At 38.5% G+C, this 19,262-nt stretch overlaps 1 protein-coding gene and 1 pseudogene across 4 annotated transcripts in view; one reads left to right on the plus strand and one right to left on the minus strand.

The window, feature by feature from the left end:
* Positions 1–19,262, plus strand: part of PTPN21 (protein tyrosine phosphatase non-receptor type 21) — a 69,721-nt gene that overhangs the window by 16,162 nt on the left and 34,297 nt on the right. For all 4 annotated transcript variants that reach the window (XM_027570626.2, XM_027570627.2, XM_027570625.2 and 1 more), the window contains one exon: positions 13,120–13,289. In XM_027570626.2, the coding sequence (XP_027426427.1) occupies positions 13,120–13,289 (170 nt within the window). The remainder of the gene's footprint in view (positions 1–13,119; positions 13,290–19,262) is intronic.
* Positions 9,721–9,840, minus strand: LOC113910829 (annotated as a pseudogene).

Genomic DNA, 19,262 nt, shown 5'->3' on the forward strand with positions numbered 1-19,262 from the left:
GGGAGCCCGATGTGGGGCTCAATCCCAGGACCCTGGGATCATGACCTGAGCCGAAGGCAGACGCTTAACGACTGAGTCACCCAGGCGCCCTGGCATTATGGTATTTAAACAATTTAAAAATATTGAGTGTATATTTCTGAGTTGCGCACCATTACTTAGTTAGGTACCCTCTGTGCCTTGGTCCTCAATGAAGAACTTAGTTTAAAAGGAAATCGACTAAATCCTTAAGTGTGGCCTTTGTTAAGGGGAACCTTATAAATAAAAAAGGGAAAAAATCATTTTCTATATTAAAAAAGGAAACAGTTTTGCTCTTGGAGCTTTTGTGTATATGGAAGAAGTATTTGCTGTAACTAGAAAATCACCTTGTAAAATATGTGGAAAAAACAGTTATTTCATGTATGATGAAAGCATGAGTTTTGAACTTCGATTAATGAAGAAAACAAGTATAGTTTTTAAGAACTCTTTGGAGTTTATTCACGTGTATCTGTTTAGAATTTTAACCACAAGAACAATTTTCTTGATTTTGTAGTCTTCAGATCTTTCATGGTAATACTAATTTAAGAACAGTGGAACTATTGTATTTTTATTATTTTTAAGGTAGTGGAAAATAGTTGGGTAATATTCTTTCAGGCAATAGAAATGAACATTGATTTGATTCTTCATTAAAATGTATTTAGGCCCATAATCATTTATAGTTCTAAAATTGAATTCCCAGGGCACCTGGGTGGCTCAGTTGGTTAAGTGTCTGCTTTCAGCTCAGGTCATGAGGTCCTGGGATCGAACCCCACATTGGGCTCCCGCCTCAGCGGGGAATCTGCTTCTCCCTCTCCCTCTGCCTCTCCCTCTTCTGCTCATGCTCTCTCTCTCTCTCTCTCAAATAAATAAATAAAATCTTTAAAAAAGACAGTTCATTTTTCTTAGAAAGTACAGTATAATATATATTTTTTTAAAGTTTGTTTACTTTTTGTAAACTCGGCACCCAACGTGGGGCTCAAACTCAGGACCCTGAGATCAAGAGTTGCATGCCCTTCTGACTGAGCCAGCCAGGCGCCCCACAATATAACATATTTTTTGAAGAATGAGCTTACTGTGTTTGGGGATCACTGTATTCTTCATCGCATCTTATTGTCCAGGATAGTAAATAGAAAATATATGAGAGCTCATCTATGTAAGTAGTGATTCCATTTCACGCCTTGGACTTTCTTTCAATATATCCCTGAAATTAGCTTATCATTTGACTCTTTTCCTAGAAGTTAAATACTGCAACAACAACAAAGATCTGGCCATTTGAGGAGTTCAGTTACATGGACTTCAGTTTAATAAAAGTTTGAATGTAATGAGAAGACCAAAATGTACTTTTGATTGTTGTTTTCTTAGTCCTCATATGTGCTCGGGTATAGTGATGAAATAAAATACATAAAACGTTATTTGACCAAGGACAGAAGAGAATGGATCAAAATTAAACAGACAAGGGAAAAAACACTATCTGCTTAAGGCACCGTGACCACCATACTCTCTGTCAAAAGGAAGAGGTACAATGCTTCATTTATGGCACACTCGGTGGAGAGGTAAGCTTTGGGCTTGAATTAGGTTAATACTTGTTAACTACCCTTGTTAGATGATCTCTGCCTCGGATAGGCTTTATCTAGATCTATCTCCTCTCATCACTTTCCTGATGAAAAGTCTTCTGACTTCTGCCTAGTCTAAGAAAAGCATCAGGATAAAATTATAGTTGCAATTTTATATGGGATTAACTTTTATCAAACTCAGTGCATCAGTGGCTTAAAAAACCTTCCAGCTAAATCGTGTGTCCCTTTGCTCTGCTTTAAAAATAGTACAACTAAAAGACTCTTAAAATAATTAGACAAGAAATGACTGGGGGATTAGGAAAGGGTTTACATTCTGACAAGATGTGGACCTGCTTGTAATAGCTTGTGTCTCTTTAGATGACTGTGATTTGGGGGACACCTTTTACCCAAGCTCAAAAATTTGTAAACTGTCTTTCCCTCTGAACAAAAAGCTTAATTATCAAATCACCTTGTTCTCTGGGTAAATATTAGTTCATTTAAAGGAAGCCAGCCATATTGTGTCTGAAAAGAAGGCAAGTTTTGTAAGTGTAACTTTTGTTTTTACTGTAGTTTACACAGCAGGCACCAGTCTCTGTATCATTTTAGGGGAGTAGCTGTGGAAACTTTTAAATAGCTATGAAGAAATTATTGAATAACTTTATGAAAATTACATGTTCAGAACAAGATAGGAAAGAAAGGGTGAGGGTAAAAGTATCTGACAGTGGAGAAGTTTCACAAAAATCTGTTCGGTGGTAATTGAGCATTGATCTAGAAGATATTAGAAGATTCAGTGGTTTAGAGACTTTTACTGGAATGAGTTTCCCACAGGTCAGGTCAGCTTGCTGTGTCACCAGTGAGAGGAGGCGGAGCTGTGGAGAAAGAGAAGCCACGTGGAAGTAAAGTTTCTTATCTGAGAAAGGTACTGGGAAGTTAGATAAGGAGCGGTGGGAGGCATGAACCAAAAGCCAGTAATTAAAGACTGGTTTATGGGGAAATTTTTATTACAATTAAACCAAGCCTATAAATAAGAGCACATGCATAACCCAGAAGATTTGGACTCAAAAGAAGACACATGATTCTGGGAAAGTATCCTAGACCAAGAAACAATCAGTTAATAATAGTTGAGATTTAAGGCACATGGGGGGCTTGTCTGTACCAAGGTTTTTATATTTCTTTTGAGAAAAGGTCCTAGTGTATCTTAACTTTAAATAAAGGAAGAAGGGGGCCTGGGTGGCTCAGCTGGTTAAAGTGTCTGCCTTTGGCTCAGGTCATGATCTCAGGGTTGTGGGATTGAGCCCTGCTTCTGGTCTGTCCCTCTCCCTCTGCCCCTCCCCCCCACTCTTACTTGCACTCTCTCTCTCTCTCAAATAAATCTTTTAAAAAAGATAAGTATTAAAAAAATAAAAAAGATAAAGGAAGAAATTTGACTATTACTTGGTCATATTTTCAAGGAAGAAGCATGCTTGACTCAAGTTTTGTTCTATTTTCTCAGTCACACCTGGAGAGATCCTATCTGCTGAGTTAACGTACTCAGAGCAACTATACCAAGAGTGCTTTTAACTTTTATCAGCACAGTGATAACTTACAAAGTTAACCACAACTTTCTTAAGAAGGCAGAGTACATGTTCTTTTCCCTATGAAGAAACAGGCTCAGGCAGAGACCAACTCAGGAGCGGGTCAGGGACGGAGCCAGGATTAAGAGGTGGAGCCTTGCGACGTCAGTCTAGAGCTCTTGGCGTTACACGGCGCTAGAGGCTGCTATGGGAATTGCAGGCGGAGCCCCTTAGAGAAATTCTAAGAGCAGGTACCAAAACAGCAAAAGTTGAAATCTCCGTCATGGCTTTGGAAAATGTGGTTGAACTTAAAAGTGAAGTAATGAAACCGCAATTAATTGGCTAAAGTACTGTGAAGTTGTATATACAATAAGTTATTTTTCTAATCACTTTTGGGAAATGAAGCAATCTTTGTAACTTTGCCTAAAAACCAAGACTTATTCTTTTGTCCAAACAACTTTTTTTTTTTTTAAGACTTATTTACTTATTTGAGAAAGAGAGGGAGAGAGAGGGAGAGAGCATGAGCAGGGAGCCAGAGGGGGGTGTGGTGGCAAAGAGAATCCTCAAGCAGACTCCCTGCTGAACACGGGGACTGGCAGACTGGCACAGGGCTCCATCCTAAGACCCTGAGATCGTTAACTGAGCCGAAATGGAAAGAGCTGCCCAACCGACTGAGCCACCCAGGGGCCCCCCAAACAACTATTTTTAATGCCAGTCTTTGGGAGGATTTATAAACTTCTCGATTCCTCTTAAAAGAACAACCGTGGTTGTCATTAAATACATGACTAATGTTTCCAAGTTATTTTTTCCTTTGATAAATAATTCCAGACTACAGTACTTTTATAATTCTTTATAACTTCTCTTTAAAGGATTTTTGGTTGGTATGTATGTCTGTCTCTTGCTGGAGAAAATATTACCCATCATCCTGCTGCTGCCAACATGCTATTTACTAAGCCCCTTTTTCCTTTAATTTGTCATCTTTTAACCTACTTTGAATTGGATAACCAATTCACTTAACTCATTAAAAATATGCATGGAATAAGAAAAAAAAAGCTCATAAAGAAGACAAATTTCTTTTTTGTTGGGACATTTATTATAACTTTGACTCTGACATATATTTTTCATTACACAAACACATTTTTGCCTATTCTGTGTTATTCAGTTATGTTCAGAGAATTGGTATTTCCAGATATTGTCTAACTGTACAAGATCTTGACCTAAATATAGGTATTGGGAAATAGGAAATATTAACTCCTGGCTAGATCCATCTATTTCTGGCTCATTTTTTTCCTTAGACTTTTTCAAATGAAATGAATTTGATATATTTAAATGTTTAAAAAGTAAGGTTTTAAAATTCTGTACTTGATTTTAATTGAGCGTATCTGATCTTTAAAAAAACTTTTTTGAACTGAAATTCACATAACAGAAAATTCACCACTTTAAACAATTCAGTGACATTTAGTACATTCACAGCACCACCTCTATCTAGTTCAAACCATTTTCATTACCCTAAAAGGAAACCCTGTACCTATTAAGCAGTGAATTCCCTCCCACTCTACCAACCACCAGTTAACTTTCTATCACTGTGGATTTATCTATTCTGGATATTTCATTTAAATGGAATCATATAGTGGGATGCCTGGCGGGCTCAGTCAGTAGAGCATGCAACTCTTGATCTTAGGTTCATGAGTTCAAGCCCCATGTTGGGCATAGTTTACTTAAAAACAAAAACAAGGCTACATCTTTAAAAATAAATAAATAAATGGAATCATACAGTGTGACCTTATATGCCTGGTTTCTTTCACTTAACATGTTTTTGAGGTACATCCAGATTTTAGCATGCATCTACTTCATTTTTTATGGCTGAATAATATTCCACTGCATGTCTATTGCACAGTTCATTTATCCTTTCATCTACTGATGGACATTGGGTTGTTTCCATCTTTTGGCTATTGCATATATTCCTGGTATGAATATCCATGTACCTGTTTTCATTTCTTTTGGGTATATATCTTGGAGTGAGATTGCTGGGTCATATGATAATGATGATTGTATGCTTAACTTTTGAGGGACTGCCAAACTGTTTTCCATAGTGGCCGAACCATTTTATATTCCCACTAGCAATGTATAAGGGGTTCCAATTTCTCCACATTCTCACCAGCACTTTTTAGTTTTTAAATAATAGCCAGCCTAATGGGCATGGAATAGTATCTTATTGTGGTTCTGAACTGCATTTCCCAGTGACTAAGAATGTTGAGCATCTTTTCATGTGCTTATTGGCCATTTGCATACGTTCTTTGGAGAGGTATCTTCAAGTCCTTTGCCTGTTTTTTAGTTGAGTTGTCTGCCTTTTTATTGTGTAAGAGTTACTCATATATCCAGATACTAGACCCTTAATCAAATATATGATTTGCCAATATTTTCTCCCATTCTATAGTTGTCTTTTTACTTTCTTGATGTGGTCCTTTGATACACACAGTTTTAAATTTTGATAAAGTCAAATTTTTTTTTTTTTAAAGATTTTATTTATTTATTTGACAGAGAGAGACACAGCGAGAGAGGGAACACAAGCAGAGGGAGTGGGAGAGGGAGAAGCAGGCCTGCCTGCAGAGCAGGGAGCCCGATGCGGGGCTCGATCCCAGGACCCTGGGACCACGACCCGAGCCGAAGGCAGACGCTTAACGACTGAGCCACCCAGGTGCCCCGATAAAGTCAAATTTACCTGTTTTTTCCTTTTTTGCTCATACTTCTGGTGTCATATCTAAGAATCTATTTCCAAATTCAAGGTCATGAAGATTTACCTCTGTTTTCTTCTAAAGAATTTTACAGTTCTTATATTTAGGTTGTTGGCTCAGTTTGATTAGTTTTTATATACTGTGTGAAGTAGGGTCTAACTTCATTGTTTTGCCTGGTGTTTTGTTTTTTTTTTAAAGATTTTATTTATTTGAGAGAGAGAGAATGAGAGATAGGGAGCACGAGAGGGAAGAGGGTCAGAGGGAGAAGCAGACCCCCTGCTGAGCAGGGAGCCCGATGTGGGACTTGATCCCGGGACTCCAGGATCACGACCTGAGCCGAAGGCAGTCGCTTAACCAACTGAGCCACCCAGGTGCCCACCTGGTGTTTGTTTTTGAGAGAGGGAATACGTACATGTGAGTGGGGGAGGGACAGAGAGGGGGAGAGATTCCCAAACAGGCTCCATTCCCAGCATGGAGCTCGATGCAGGGCTTGACCCCATCACCCCAAGACCATGACCTGAGCCTAAATCCAGAGTTGGCTGCTCAGCTGATTGAGCCACCCAGGCATCCTTTTTCTTTTGCATGTTGATCTTCAGTTGTCTTGGAACCATTTGTTGAAGGGTGCCTGGGTGGCTCAGTCGTTAAGCGTCTGCCTTCGGCTCAGGTCATGATCCCAGGGTCTTGGGATCGAGCCCCTCATCAGGCTCCCTGCTCAGCGGGAAGCCTGCTTCTCCCCCTCCCATCTCACTCCCCGTGCTTGTGTTCCCTCTCTCGCTGTCTCTCTCTCTCTGACAAATAAATAAATAAAATCTTAAAAAAAAAAACAAACCATTTGTTGAAGAGACTATTCTTTCTCCAATGAATGGTCTTAGCATTCTTGCTGAAGATCTGTTGATCATAGATGCACAATTTTATTTCTGGACTCAAATTTTATAACACTTATCTATGTTATGTATACTCTCTTATACCAGTACCTCACTATTTTGATTAAGGTAGCTTTGTGGTAAGTTTTAAAAACAGAAAATATGAGTCCCCCAGCTTTGTTCTTTTTCATTATTGTTTTGGCTACTTGAGTTCCCTTGCAATTCCATATGAACTCGAGAATTGGCTTTCTCTGAATAAAGGTTAGGGATTGCATTTGAAACTAGATCACTTTGGATAGTTTTACCATCTTACAATATTAAGTGTTCCAGTTTATGAACACAGGAAGTCTTTTCATTTAATTTCTTTCAGCAGTGAAGGGGCACTTGGCTGGCTCAGTCAGGAGGACGTATGACTCTTGATCTCAGGCTCATGAGTTCAAGCCTCACGTTGGACATGGAGCCTGCTTAAAAAACAATAGCAATAATTTCTTTTAGCCATGTTTTGTATTGTTCAAGATACAAATTTTTTCACCTCATTTATTTATTCCTAGATTTTTTATGGATGCTATTATAAATGAAATTGTTTTTTGAATTCCTTTTTAAATTTTCCATTCCTGGTGTGTAGAATCCATACTGATCTGTGCATGTTGATCTTGTACCCTACAACTTTGCTGAGTTTATTAGCTCTAGTCTTTTTGGGGGAGGGGTCTTTTTGGGATTTTTTTTTAAATGTATAGGATCATGTTTTGTGTGCATAGAGGTAGTTTTACTTCTTTTTCAGTTCAGATGCCTTTATTTCATTTTCTTACCTAATTGCTCTGGCTAGAATTTCCAGTACAATGTTGAAACAGTGGTGAACATGGTCATACTTGTCTTGTTCCTGATCTTAGGGGGAAAGCTTTCTGTCTTTCACTATTGAGTATGATAGCTGTGGGTTCTTCATAAACACTTTTGATGTTGAGAAGTTCTTTTGTATTCCTAGTTTTCTGAGTATTTTTACCAAGAGAGGGTTTTGAATTTTGTCAAATGCTTTTTCTGTGTCAATTGAGAAAATTATGTATTTTCCCTTCATATTAACAATATGTTACATTGATTCTTTTGTATGTTGAACTACTCTTGCATTTCTGGGATAAGTCCTACTTGGTCATGGTGTATGATCCTTTTGATATGCTGTTGGATTCAGTTTGTGTCTATTGCATCTATATTTATAAAAGATATTAGTCTATGGTTTTCTAATGGTGTATTTTGTCTGGTTTGAGTATCAGGATAATGCTGGCCTATTGATGAGGTAGGAAGTGTTCTCTCCTCTTCTTTGATCCCCCCCCACTTTGTTTTTTGGATGGGCTTTAAATTATTTTGGAATGTTCATTATCCAGATGCTCAAGATTGTTATCCAAGACAAAGCCCCCAAAATGGACTTGTACAGAAAATTTTATCCCTGATGAGAATTTATCTTTTTTTTTTAAAGATTTTATTTATTTATTTGACAGAGAGAGACAGCGAGAGAGGGAACACAAGCAGGGGCATGGGAGAGGGAGAAGCAGGCTTCCCGCTGAGCAGGGAGCCTGATGCGGGGCAGGACCCTGGGTTCATGACCTGAGCCAAAGGCAGACGCTTAACGACTGAGCCACCCAGGCACCCCGCCTGATGAGAATTTAATCACAACATTTTGTTGCTCAAACTCTACCTATCCATCTTAGAAATAAACTATATTATATTCATAAAATCTCATGCAATCAGATGTTATTTCATTATGTATGTGTAGAAATTCTAAGGAAGCATTGAATCTAAGGATTATGGTGTTATGAGATTTTAGTTACCCATGTGTATGTAAACATTTCTAGTGGCAATTTTTATTATTTACTTACTTATTGATTATTTTTAAAAAGAATTTATTTATTTGAGAGAGAGTGAAAGCAAGAAAGATCACAGAGGGAGAGGGAGATGCAGACTCACCACTGAGCAGAGAGCCTGATGTGGGGGTCGATCCCAGGACCCTGGGACCATGACCTGAGCCAAAGGCAGACGCTTAACTCACTGAGCCACCCAGGTGCCCCTCTAGTGGCAATTTTAGAAATATAATACCTCCTTAGAAGTATTTAACAAGTTACAAACTTGATTTTGGGTAGGCTTAACTACTTCATGAGATAGAACTTGAACACAGGGGCAAGTACCAAAGCAAATACTTTACTACATATAATCAGTTAATGTTCAAATGTCAAAAACCTTAGACTCTCCTAAAAATATAATAGCTGATCAGCAAATAATTTGCTATATCTATTATTTTCAGCCATTTGCACAATTAGATAAAGTCCTTGCTACTCCTTTATAAGATATATAATTCATAAAAAACTAATTATGGTGTAATTTTACAAATGTATTTCCCTCTCTCTGATTTTCTGTCTATATGTGACATGAGTAATAAATGCATTGCTAAAATAAACTTAGCATATTTTAAGAATTAGTTTCTTTTAGAATGTGCCTTTTTTAGAATGCTAGCAGATTATTCAGGTTTTTTTCTTTTAATTATCTCATGACCCATTTCACAAGGTACAACAACAAATTATACAATAAACCTATAGTGTTTTTTGTTTGTTTTGTTTTTTAAGTAGGCTCCACGCCCAACGTGGGGCTTGAACTCATGGCCCTGAGATCAAGAGCCACATGCTCTACCAACTGAACCAGCCAGGTACCCCTGTAGTAAACCTATAGTTTTATAACTATTTAGATATTTTGTGTTTGTAGCATTGAAGTCCAACTATATTTTAGGGGAAAATTAATACATACAAAGAGTATTTTTAAGACCTTTTAATTTTGGTTAAAAGTGACATACTGTGGGGCTCCTTCCTGGGTGGCTCAGTCGTTGGGCTTCTGCCTTCGGCTCAGGTCATGATCCCAGGGTCCTGGGATTGAGCCCCGATCGAGCTCCCTGCTCTGCGGGGAGCCTGCTTCTCCCTCTTCTCCCCCGCTTGTGTTCCCTCTCTTGCTGTGTCTCTCTCTGTCAAATAAATAAATTAAAAAAAAAAAAGTGACATACTGTTATGACCCAAATAGTTTTAATTAGCAATAATCGCGCCTCGGATAAACCTCATTGGCTACGATACTGCCACTGCGCAAAGCTGACCCAAATAGTTTTAGATCCTAAGGGATGCCCAGCTTTCTGGCTTATGGCAAAAAACAAGTATTTGTAGAATTAAGTTCATAGCAGTAGTATGTGTTATAGACCAAATATGGTACGTTCAATCCAATTCTAAGATGAAAAACAAAACATAAATACAATTAAAATGTGTTGTAATAAGTCCATATATATGGAAGTAATTAAAAAATTATTATTTTTATTTTTTATTTTTATTTATTTATTTATTTTTTTTTTTAAAGATTTTATTTATTTGACAGAGAGAGAGAGACACAGTGGGAGAGGGAACACAAGCAGCAGGAGTGGGAGAGGGAGAAGCAGGCTTCCCGCCGAGCAGGGAGCCCGATGCGGGGCTCGATCCCAGGACCCCAGGATCATGACCTGAGCCGAAGGCAGACGCTTAACGACTGAGCCACCCAGGCGCCCCATTATTGTTTTTAAAGATTTTATTTATTTATTTGACAGAGACACAGCGAGAGAGGGAACACAAGCAGGGGGAGTGGGAGAGGGAGAAGCAGGCTTCCCGCGGAGCAGAGAGCCCGATGCGGGGCTCGATCCCAGGACCCTGGGATCATGACCTGAGCCGAAGGCAGACGCTTAACGACTGAGCCACCCAGGTGCCCCTAGAAAATTATTTTTGAGTTGGGTGTATAATGTATTTTGCTGATGTTTAGTAGAGTAGAGTTTAAATAATCTTTTAAAAATACAATGATTTTCAGGGCACCTGGATGGCTCAGTTGGTTAAATGTCTGACTCTTGATTTCAGCTCAGGTTATGATCTCAGGGTTGTGAGATGAGTCCTGTGTTGGCTCTGCGCTCAGTGGGGAGTCTGGTGGAGATTTTCTCTCCTCCTCCCTCTAATCCTCTGCCCTCACTCTCTCTAAAATAAATAAATAAATCTTTTTAGGGGCACCTGGATGGCTCAGTCGGTTAAGCATCTGCCTTTAGCTCAGGTCATGATCCTCAGGGTCCTGGGATTGAGCCCTCATCAGGCTCTCTACTCAGCAGGGACCCTGCTTCTCCCTCTCCTCCCCGTTCATGTTCTCTCTTGCTATCTCTGTCTCTCTCAAATAAAAAAATAAAAATCTAAAAAAAAAAAAATACAGTGGTTTTCTAGTGGTAAAATGCATTCATTTAAGTTTTGCATTGAATTCCCATGATAGAGGTGTGAAGGAGGTATTACTAACACTTATTATTACCTTCTTTTACATTTGAGAAAATGGGATTGGTCTGATTGACCTTTCCACTTCCCAGTTAGCAAGTGACAGTTAGAAATTAAACCCAGGACTTCAGACTTTAAGCATCAGTTTCTTTGTTAAATGAGATTTTTCGTATGTTGCAGCTCAAAAGAAAGAAGGAATTAGTACCTGTTTTCTATAAATGTGATAGATACTCTATTCTTACACGTAACATGTAATTCATTTTATAAACATAATTATAACTTCAGAAAATAATTCACAGTAAGACTCAGACTTGTTGCTATATTAAAGTGTTTGGATTTTAAAAAATGTGATTTCTATGCAGCTTTTTGAGGATAGATTGTTTATACAGTATCTCTGGTATAACGCTAGAGGGGCAGTGTGGGGTAGTGCGATGGTTTCACCCATGAATGGGCACAGGAATTACTTGGGAGTTGAATAGCTCTGTGGAGCTCAAGAAACTCTCCAGGTAATTCTGGTAGAAGTGGTCCAGGGACAATCCTTAGACAAACACTGGCTTTAGTGTTTCATACATACACACAATATCTGTTTCATAAGATGGTTGTGGTGATTTAATATATGATATTGTTGTCATTCTTGGGACAGAACCTGGTACATAATAAATGTTCAGAATATTTCATTCATATGTGATGGCTTCGGTAGCAAGTAAGAAGCAAGAGAATATTTGTTTTTTCAACAAAATTTGTTGAATTCCAGCGCTATTCTGGCTGTTTGGTTATAAAGGGGAAATGGACACGTTCCTCACTTTTGTTGAGTTTATTTGATTAATAGACTCATTTTAAAGGTATAGTACTTCCCTTGTAACAAAATTGTAAGATGAAATGAATATTAAAGATATGTTTGTATAATTACTTTTCCCCTGTAAATTAAAAATCATTTTTTATTTGAATGAGGATCACAGATTAAAATTATAGCCTGAATATTACTATTTCTCATTTTATTGTTGCTCTAAAGCTATATTTTCCCAATACAGTGCCATTAGATGCTTGCAGCTATTTAAGTCAATTAAAATTAAATAACATTAAATATTTAGTTCCTCAGCTGCACTAACCACATTCCAGGTGCTCGATAGTCATAGGCAGCTGGTGGCTGCTGTATTGGAGACAGAATATTTCCATCATCGTAGAAAGTTCTGTTCATCTGTGTTGCTCTAGGGTCCAGAACAAAGCAGGGAATTTTTCCAGTTGCCTTGATCTGTAAACTGATTTTGAAGTAAATATCAGCAGTGGCCCGAGGCTGTCATTTCAATGCTTAAGTGCATTAATAACCTTTCAGGTTGACCAAGCCCAGAGCTAGTATCGATTTCCCCGAACAGTTTCATTAACCAGCGAGTGAGATCTAAATGCTAATATCTGGACATTTTTTTAAACCTTCAACTGATAAACTTATCCTTTTGCTTTATGTAGAGCTTTTTGTGTATGTGTGAGAATTTACCTCCATAATGTTATGATTGCATTAAATTTGTATCTAATAAACTTTTGGGGGCAAAGAAGAGTTGCAGTTGTACCTATATTTCTAGAATTTACAATATTTACATGACATAATTTATGTATAGAAGCCAAATTCAAGAGTAGTGAAAAGTTGGATTAATACTGTCTAATCAGTATTCTAGATAAAACCCCAATTATACTTATGAAATATCAATTATACATTTAGTATTTTGATAATTTTAAAACTAAACATTTGTGCAGTGTATATGTTTTTTTGTTGTTGTTAAAACTGTAAGATGGTGTAGCACCTGCTACATTCTGATGTCTAGACCATGAATGCATTTTCTGTGCAGGGTTCAAGGAGCAGTTTGCAAGAGTAGTTTACTTCACCTCTTTTTCCTGCATGTGAGTATCTAGATATATATATAGAGAGAGAGAGAGAGAGAGAAAGAGGTCTTGCATCTTTTCTTCAGGCTTTGGTGGTATCCCTTTTTGAGAAGAGAAACAATAGGAGACTGCTGTCACTTGGTCCCAGGTCATGGATCAGAGCAATTAGAAGAAAAGAAATTCTCTTGTACATTTCTGCCTTCTTCAGTGATTTTCCCTCTTTCCAGATCACTTACTTCAGCCTCTGGTACCACAACAAGCAAAATCAGCGCCGGTGGGTAGATTTGGAAAAACCTCTCAAGAAGCAGCTGGATAAATATGCACTGGAACCGACCGTCTATTTTGGAGTGGTGTTTTATGTGCCTTCAGTTTCACAGCTGCAGCAGGAGATTACCAGGTGAGAAATAACACGTTCTTTGTTTTTAGGAAATAATCTGATGAGATGAAAAAGGGGACACTAAGGTTGAAGTCAGAAGATCAGACTAAACGTGGGCCTCCTGCGCACTTATGCAGCCACATTATTACATGGAGGTTGTGGTATGTGGTGTATCAGAGTGTTTTACTGCGTGTTGCATGAGTTATGGTTTCACTAGGCACAAAGGAGCGATTAAAGGGGAAGATGATGTTTTCTCCGGGCTGTGAACTCTTCTTGTAGTGATGTCCTCTTCAAATTTTTTATTGATTTATTTCTGATCTTTGTAACACTGAAATGAGAGAGGAGATTTTAAAAAGTCGCAGATTCTGTGTTCATTCCTCAGGGAAATGTGCAGAAGGGTTCTTCTGGTTCTCTGGCTCTAGGAGCTGTATATTCTGTAGATAGGTGGGAGGGTGAATGTGTCTAGGGTGGAAGAAGAGGCCACTAAGTGCACTTAGAAGGGACAAAGTCAGAAAGGGAAGATCAGATTAAGGAGTGGGATAGAGGAACTATATGTTTTTTTTTTTTTTTTCTTGAAGACAAAACACAAAACTAGGAATAAAATTTGGATCCGGGAGTCTGCCTTTCAAGTTCTCTCAAATCCACCATTACCTTATCTTTTGAACCCAATTTTTTTTTTTAAAGATTTTATTTATTTATTCATGAGAGACAGAGAGAGAGAGAGAGAGAGAGAAGTAGAGGGAGAAGCAGGCTCCCAAGGAGCAGGGAGCCCGATGCGGGACTCGATCCCAGGACCCTGGGATCATGACCTGAGCTGAAGGCAAACGCTCAACCATCTGAGCCACCCAGGCGCCCTTGAACCCAATTTAACATTACTTTTCAGCCAAGCTGGACTACTCCCAGTGCCCTGAACATGCCGCACGCCTTTTCATCTTTGGGTCCTAGATCTTTCTTATTTATGTACTGGAATCCTGTTCTTCCTCTGAATTTTAGTTCAGAAGGCACCTCCTCCATGAAGTTTCTGTGATCCCTAGGCTGGAATGACCTTTGCCTTCTCCAGACTGCCCTACAGTTCGCTTGTACTTGTGTTAAGATGGAAGCTGTTATAGCCTTTCCTTATAGTTGTTTGTGTACAGATCCTATCTTTTTCTTGGATTTTAAACCTCTGTTTTCCTTAGCTTTACCTTTCACACAATATCTAACACAGTGCCCTGTAGATAGTAAGAACCTGGTACTGCCCTGTTTGTGTAATATTCTTTTTGAGTACTGAGTTGGCCAGTTAATTATCAGAAGAAGATCGAAAACCAAAGAAGCAAGAATCAGGTAGTAGGGATAAATATGCCCTGACTATAAAACTGATCTGAGATGAAAAATACTGAAGAGAGAAGTAGAACCCGGGAGGAAAAATAGTAACTGATCACTGACTCATTTATTTAAACATTCATTGAAGATATAACAGGATGATGTAAGAACATTTGTTACCGTGGGAGATGAATATACAAGTGAATAGGCTTTAACCCTACCCTGGAGGAGTTACTCAGAGTCTGGTGGAACTGACAGCCCATGTAAATAAACAATTACAGTATATTATGATGATAAATGCTTTCATTAAAACACTAGATTCCTAGGGGTGGGGTGCGGGGAATAAGAACAGGGAAGAAAAAGAAGTTGACTTCACTTGACTTTAGGAGTTTTCTAGTTAGAGTGGGTAGCTTGTGCAGAGTAGGGGAGAGAATGAAAGTCACTGATGTTTTCTGGAAATTTCAGATATTACCTGGAGAGGGGAGAGGAGATTTGAAAAATAGGAATGTCCTAGTCATAGTCGTGGTACAACAGGGAAAGACATTTTCGAATTTTAACAGAATGGAAAGATGACATTTGTGTTTTACCAACTTCACCCATCATGGAAGGCAGCTTAGAGGTGGCAAGACTATATACATACTTAGGAGAGCAGTTAGGAATGTATATGCCACAACCTAGACATTAATCGAGAATGTGGACCTGAACAAAGGCATTAGCTGTAGGAAGGAGAGGGAGACAGGCCTGGTAGATGCAGTCAGTAGGAGTGCACATCGATGAGGTGTAAGAGAACCTGTTAGAGAAGTTGTACCAGTGAGGATTAAGTTTGGCTAGTATAACCAAAAACCCTAAATATCTTTCATTTCTTAAAGGAAGTCCAGAGGTCAGCCGTGCTCCACAAAGTCTTCAGGGACCCATGCTCTTTCTTACTGTTCCACCCTCCTCAGCATGTTCTTTCCTTGTGTTAGGGAATCTCATTGTCAAAGAATTCTGGAGGTCTCGCTATTACATTCGTATTCCAGGCAGCAAAAGGGTAAAATGGGTTCTACTCTCAGCAAGGTCACGTTCCTTTACGAGGCCTTTCTCAGTTCCTCAGTCACACTAGCCACATTTTAAGTACTCAGTAGCCGCATGTAGCTAATGGCTAACATATTGGACAGGACAGATAGACATCACTTTTATCACTGCAAAAAGTTCTGTTAGACAACACTGCTCTAAACCTAACAGTTCACAGGAAGAATTGCAGACTAGATGAACATGTTAAATGACCCTACAAGAGTGCAATCAGACAAATCCAGAACATGAGGACTTCTGCATGACCCCTCACACCATTTTGAATACAAGTAACACGAAAATAAAGAGGAGGAGTTTTTCTATTTGAAATTAAGAGAGAAATGTCAATCGAATGTATTCTGTGGAACTTGTTTAGACCCTGATTTTTTTTTTTTAACTGTAAAAATACATTTTTGAGGGGCTCCTGGCTGGCTTAGCCGGTAGAGCATGTGACTCTTGTTCTTGGGGTCTAAGTTCAAGCCCCATGTTGGTTGTAGAGATTACTTAAAAATAAAATCTTTAAAAAAAATACATTTTTGAAGCAATCACAACAGTTGCACATGGACCAGGTATTGGGTAGCATTAGGGCATTATTGCTCATTTTGTTGGGTATGTTAAAAATGTGTGTGTGTTTGTTCTTTTAAAGCTTACGTTTTAGGGATATATACTAAAATATTTGTAGGTGCTGTACTATGATATCTGGGATTTGATGTAAAGCCCTTGGGTGGGGAAGGAGAGAGGGTGGAAGAAACAGCGTGGATGAAGTTGATGTTTGAGGCTGCATGATAAGGATGTGTGGGTTCACTAGACTTGTTCTCTATCTGTTTCAAAAGTTCCATAATAAAACTTAAAAATGCCAATACCTCCACATTAGCCTTCTAATACTAGCCTAAGAAAAACAAGTGAAGGAAAGAGACTGTATCTCTTTATCTATTATTTGAAATTTCTCTTGGGCAAAATGGGACAACCTAATTTATTACAATTACTTAATGTAATATTTCTTGTGTAAAAATATTTTATATTAGAAAGTTGATAAGTTGGTAAGATTTAGATAAAACTTACCCATTTAGTTGTAATCAGCATTTGGCTTTGGGCGAATTTATGGAATGTTTGTTTAGAATTAAGATGTGTGGGGTGCCTGGGTGGCTCAGTTGGTTGGGCAACTGCCTTCGGCTCAGGTCATGATCCTAGAGTCCTAGGATCGAGTCCCACATCAGACTCCCTGCTCGGCAGGGAGTCTGCTTCTCCCTCTGACCCTCTTCCCTCTCATGCTCTCTATCTCTCATTCTCTCTCTCTCAAATAAATAAATAAAATCTTTAGAAAAAAAATAGAATTAAGATGTGCAGTTTCTTGAATTCAGAACTGTAAGGAATAAAAGTTTGCATGTTACATTTTATTGCTGTGTTGTTTTTTAATTATTCTTTTTGTAATAAACATTGAAAAAACATATTTGTAAACCATCCTTAGCCTCACCAACATATTATAATTTAGCAAAAAGTGTTAAAAAAAAAACCTGATAATACCTTTGAAGTAAAATTTCTTGGTCCTTTCCTTTTAAGTAAATACGTACATCTATATATACACGTATGGATACACACATACATGTATATAAACATATACACATACATATGCATGTGTATATATATACACACCCTGCTTGCTTCCACTAAAGGACTTTAGGGGCAATACAATGAAAGATAATAAGAGCAACTACTTCCCTTTCTTACTCTATGTCAGGCACTGTTCCAAGCACTTTATACTTAATCATTCATTTAATCCTCACAACAAATCCTACAAAGTAGGTATTACTGTCCAGTTTGTAGTTGAGGAAGCCAAGACACGGAAAGACCGAAAGGCTAACTATCTTGCCCAAGGTCACACTGCCAATATGTAGTGGAGCTGGGATTTAAACTCAAGCAGGCTGACCCCTGAGTCCTTGCTGTCAACCATTGTATTCATATGGACTCTAGGATAAAAAAACTAGAGATAGGATAAAAATACTAGAAAAGTCCTTAACTGGAGATCTGTGACAGTTACACATATGTACTTTGCAGTCATTCTGACCTGGATTCACACTCCAGCTCAGCCTCCCTTTGTGGATTTGAGCATATTACTTCATGTCTGAGCTTCAGTGCCTCATCAGTTCAGGTGGCTGCTATTATATGGTGGACCAGTGGTTAAGAGGGTAACGAGAGGGGAAACAATGTGCCTGTGCCTGGATTCTAGCTCTGAGCTTCATGGCACTCAAGGCAAAAGAAGGAATATTCTGAGTCCCATCATCCATTATCTGATAAAAAGCATATCAGTTTGCAAACATGACATTTTCTTGGTGTATCATTTAAAAGGAAATTTTCAGGTGGGATTTATGTAAAAGACATTGAACAGGAATGAACAATTTAGAGCAACTATGGAGGAATCAACTCTTACAATAAAAAATTGTAATGCAAAGCAAAAAAACAAAACAAAACCACATTTCTGTGGAAGACTAAGTTAATTTGGTCCAGTATGTTGCTTTCCAGTGATTTGGTTTAAGGAAAGAACCTAGAATATATTTCGAGTGGCGTATGTGGATGGTGTGTTCAAGAGATAGACTTCTCTCAATACAACCTTCTTTAAATAGGCTTCTGAAAGGAGCTGCCTCGTAGAAGGTGTGAAGTTTTCTTCTTTGACTAGATCCCAGAGCTACCAGCGTCCTGCTTCTCATCTGAGGGAAATCTATGGGTTCCGCTACTAGCAGGCAGAAGGGCATCAGTTGGATCTAAATTCTCACCTGAATGGATGGTGTTTTGGTCAGGTTTTTGGGTAATGAAGAATGGAGACCTCAGAGCTAGCTAAAATAGAAGAGGATGATGTTAGGAAACCTATGAAATGATGAAAGGGATGGGCTCCAAGGGGAATTCAAATACAAATGGTGACTAGGTTGTACTTCACAGATGCCAAACCTGGGAGAGAACCTGGATTCAAGATGGCTCTATCGACAATACAGGCAGAGAGGTGGTGGATCTTCATCCAACATTGTATCCCCAGCATCTAGCACAATGCTTGATGCATAGCAGGCCCTAGTAATTATAGGTTAAATGAATAAATAAGAGGAAGGCAGCATTAAGTCACTGTAGAGCTTTGTCAGAATGGAGTAGATACAGATGAAACACTGCTGACTGCTTAATATGTTCCATCTTGTGAAGGGGTGATCATACCCCTCTTTTACTGGTGATCATTTAAAGCCACAGATTATGATTTGCCCAAGTTCATTCAACATGCTATATTGGGGAGCTGGAATTTAACCAGATCTGCTTGACAAAAGCTTGTGCTGGTAACTCGTGCCCTAGATGTTGAAAGTGTAAACAGAAGTAAACCCACATTACAAGAATATTAAGAAAGCATCATAGCAACCGTTCTTTTGGAGAGTTCATCAAAAAATATTTTAATATAAGCCTGGTTTGAAATATCAGGAAGCGTTTTCTCTTGGCTTTACTTTCTAGGGCTAGGGAACCTCCATCAGAACAAGTAATTTCTACCAAAGTCTTGTATTACCGGGTTACTAGTCAGAGTTTTTAAAGTAAAGATTAGCCATGGATTCTCTATGTCTCCAACTGAAGAGAACAAAATGTAGGAACTGTCTTACAGGGCACTAGAAAGGT

The sequence above is a fragment of the Zalophus californianus genome, chromosome 6 (genome assembly GCF_009762305.2).
Source record: "Zalophus californianus isolate mZalCal1 chromosome 6, mZalCal1.pri.v2, whole genome shotgun sequence".
Taxonomy (NCBI): domain Eukaryota; kingdom Metazoa; phylum Chordata; class Mammalia; order Carnivora; family Otariidae; genus Zalophus; species Zalophus californianus.